Source organism: Theobroma umbraticum, unplaced genomic scaffold (genome assembly GCF_002168275.2).
Source record: "Theobroma umbraticum cultivar Fairchild unplaced genomic scaffold, ASM216827v3 scaffold_51.0, whole genome shotgun sequence".
NCBI lineage: Eukaryota > Viridiplantae > Streptophyta > Magnoliopsida > Malvales > Malvaceae > Theobroma > Theobroma umbraticum.
The window spans coordinates 9,683,126-9,685,782 of record NW_018397260.1 but is presented as its reverse complement, the minus strand read 5'-3'; the positions used below and the strand labels follow the sequence as shown (position 1 = coordinate 9,685,782).

The window sequence follows — 2,657 nt, the reverse complement described above, 5'->3', positions numbered from 1 at the left end:
GGAAGCACAAACACACAATGAAAAAATCTGTTTTCACCCTTTAGAAGATCAGAATGCAAGAAGAAAGGAAAGGAAGAGGTGTTAGAAAAGCAAGAGAAAATAAATAAATAAACAAATGAGAAAGAATTCATTGGTTAAAGAACCGAAATCTTCCTGAAATTTTCTCTGACACTTGTTTGTAAAGATTTTGAAGATGCAGATTTTTCCTGATGGTCCAATGAAATAGACAAGTCATATGATCACAGCGATCTCAATGTCTCTTTCCGTTCCCTTATAATTGATGGGAGATTGTACCTCACACAATCAGGTGCACTCCTTTGCTCTTATTTGTTTCATGTTCATTGAATTCTGTATTTTCTTCTGTTCCACAAAAAAAAAAATAACATGCTATTGTCTCAAATTAAAGCCTTCTAATACAATGTTATAGCAACTTACTTCTGGAGAATTAACATGAAATAACCAAGGAAATTTCTGATTTTGTTCTATTTCTGCAACTTCTCTTGGTTGTTGTGTGCTCAGGAAAACAAGGTACATTGCTTTGGCCGTGGCACATCATGACCATTTAGAATCCCAATCATCAGAGTTTTCTTGAGCCCCGCAGCCATCACCTTTTTGTGGGGCTTTCTCTCTTGCTGTTAGAGAAAAAGGGAAATACCCAGGTGGTCAATTCCATGATTTCAGATAATCATCCTGAATGTAAGCCTGGGCCATAAAATATAGTTAACTAATTTCAGCAATGCATGCATGCTTGTAAACTCATGCACACATGCTCCAAAAAGAGTATCTTCTCCTTCCTGGAAGATCTTCTGCTGTTTAGCTCCCTCTTTTCTGCTTTTATAGACTGTGGGTACCTTAGGCGTGATGGTAAGTAAACAACAAGGAAAGCACTTTGCATATGTATCAGTGCGGTTTCATCACCTGGTGGGATACATACAATTATATAAAGATGACCCCTGGAAAAGAAGAAACACTCAGTCAATTGCAGCCATCATTACAATCTATCATCGTCCTCATCATTATCATGGTTTTTAATTTGTAAATCCGTAGCACTCAAAAATGAATCCATGTCTTTCGATATTAAGCTTCCAACATTGTTGATAGCATCAGTAATTTGTTGTACTTGGTACTTTTTTGTGGAAATCCGAAAGATGTCAAGTCATGAGTCCCACAACTCTTATGAAGCCCCCATTGACACCACTTCTTTTTATGGCACCTACGGCCAGGAATGGGTTTTGTTGCCTTTTGATTTGCCTTTTTTTTGTAGGGACTGCGGATTTAAAAGTCACTGTGTTCTTTTTAGCTTTACTCTTCCCCTACTTGCAGATACTCAACTTCACCTTTTTTCCTGTGGGCTCTTGTCAACACTGTTTGATTCATTGGAAAATGCTAAAGAAAAGAAAATTTTTCAAGGATTAAGAACCAATGATACAAATGGTAAGATTAGTGATGATGTGTTCACCCTTTTACTGAAAAAAAATTGTGACCCTTCATTAGAAACAAGCATAGGTTAACAATAAAATAATCATACAAGTTATTGATATATAATGCTCTATTATTAGTAACATGTAACATACTGGAAATGAACAACTGCCATTATTAGAAATATAATGCAACTAATGAATCATGTGAACAGATTTTTGAATCCTCAAATCTTTGACATTCAAATTGTTAAAACTTCCTTGGCCCCAAACCATGGCAAAGTCTGCAACGCAAAGGCAAGAAAGTAGAGCATCGGATATTAAACAAATCTTAATTGTTCTTTCCCATGGCTAATTTCATACTCCTTTATATGTACCATTTTTTATACACAGGAAAACATAAATATAACTATGTAGTAAAAAAGGAAGAGAAGATCAAAAGGTAATTTAACTTATAGAAATTGAATAAATATGGGTGGAAAAATGAAAACCAAGCCTAGCATTTGAGTTTGTCTTCTCCAATGGAATTCTTGCAATGAGCAATTGCAGCTTGAATTGCAGCCTGCAACTCTTCCATGGTGCTGTCACTAGTAGAAGAAGGAAAACCTGTGGTTGCAACAAGGAGGCCACTATTTGTAGGAGATGTCCTCATTGAAGCAGGCGCTGAATATTCTCCTCTTCTTCCTCTCAACTCTTGCTTGTTTCTCAAACTCAAGTTACCTGAAAATGAATAAGCCTGCCGACGGAGATGGAGATTGTCTCTCCTCCCTCTGAAGAACAATAAAGGCCGAACCATCCTCACGTACCTCTTTAATACACGGCTTACGTCGAATCTCATCTTTTTCTTATTGTGCTTCTCTTTTTCTTGTGTTTCTGTAACGTCACGCCCTTTCTGCCATCTTGTTAAACTGAATATAGAGAAAGACTTGGACTTGCTTCTTCCTTTTCCTTCAATGTCGTTGCTTTGACGACGGTTACTAACTTTGTCATGGTTCTTGTTGCTGTTGATGTTGGTTCTGATATTGCTGTCGCTTTTGCTACGATTGCTGCTAGTTTTATCAGGTTTGTGGTCATCTAACAACTCTCTTACGGGAAGGGTGAAGTTGTCCAATGAATTTGTAGAGGAACGCGGAGACACTGGAAGGTGAGAAAGGAGGTGGAGAGGGAGCAAGTGACCATGAAAGAAAATGTCATCTGCTGGAGACAAATCGATTGCAATTGAAGGTGGGGTTTTCGTTT

At 37.5% G+C, this 2,657-nt stretch overlaps 1 protein-coding gene across 1 annotated transcript; it reads right to left on the bottom strand.

The window, feature by feature from the left end:
- Positions 1 to 1,738: 1,738 nt before the first annotated feature.
- Positions 1,739 to 2,652, bottom strand: LOC110416570 (BRI1 kinase inhibitor 1-like; the record flags this gene model as incomplete). The annotated part of the gene is made up of 1 exon (XM_021428581.1): positions 1,739 to 2,652. A coding segment is annotated over one exon (738 nt), but the record flags the coding sequence as incomplete, so codon positions are not given.
- Between the last annotated feature and the right edge of the window lie 5 nt (positions 2,653 to 2,657).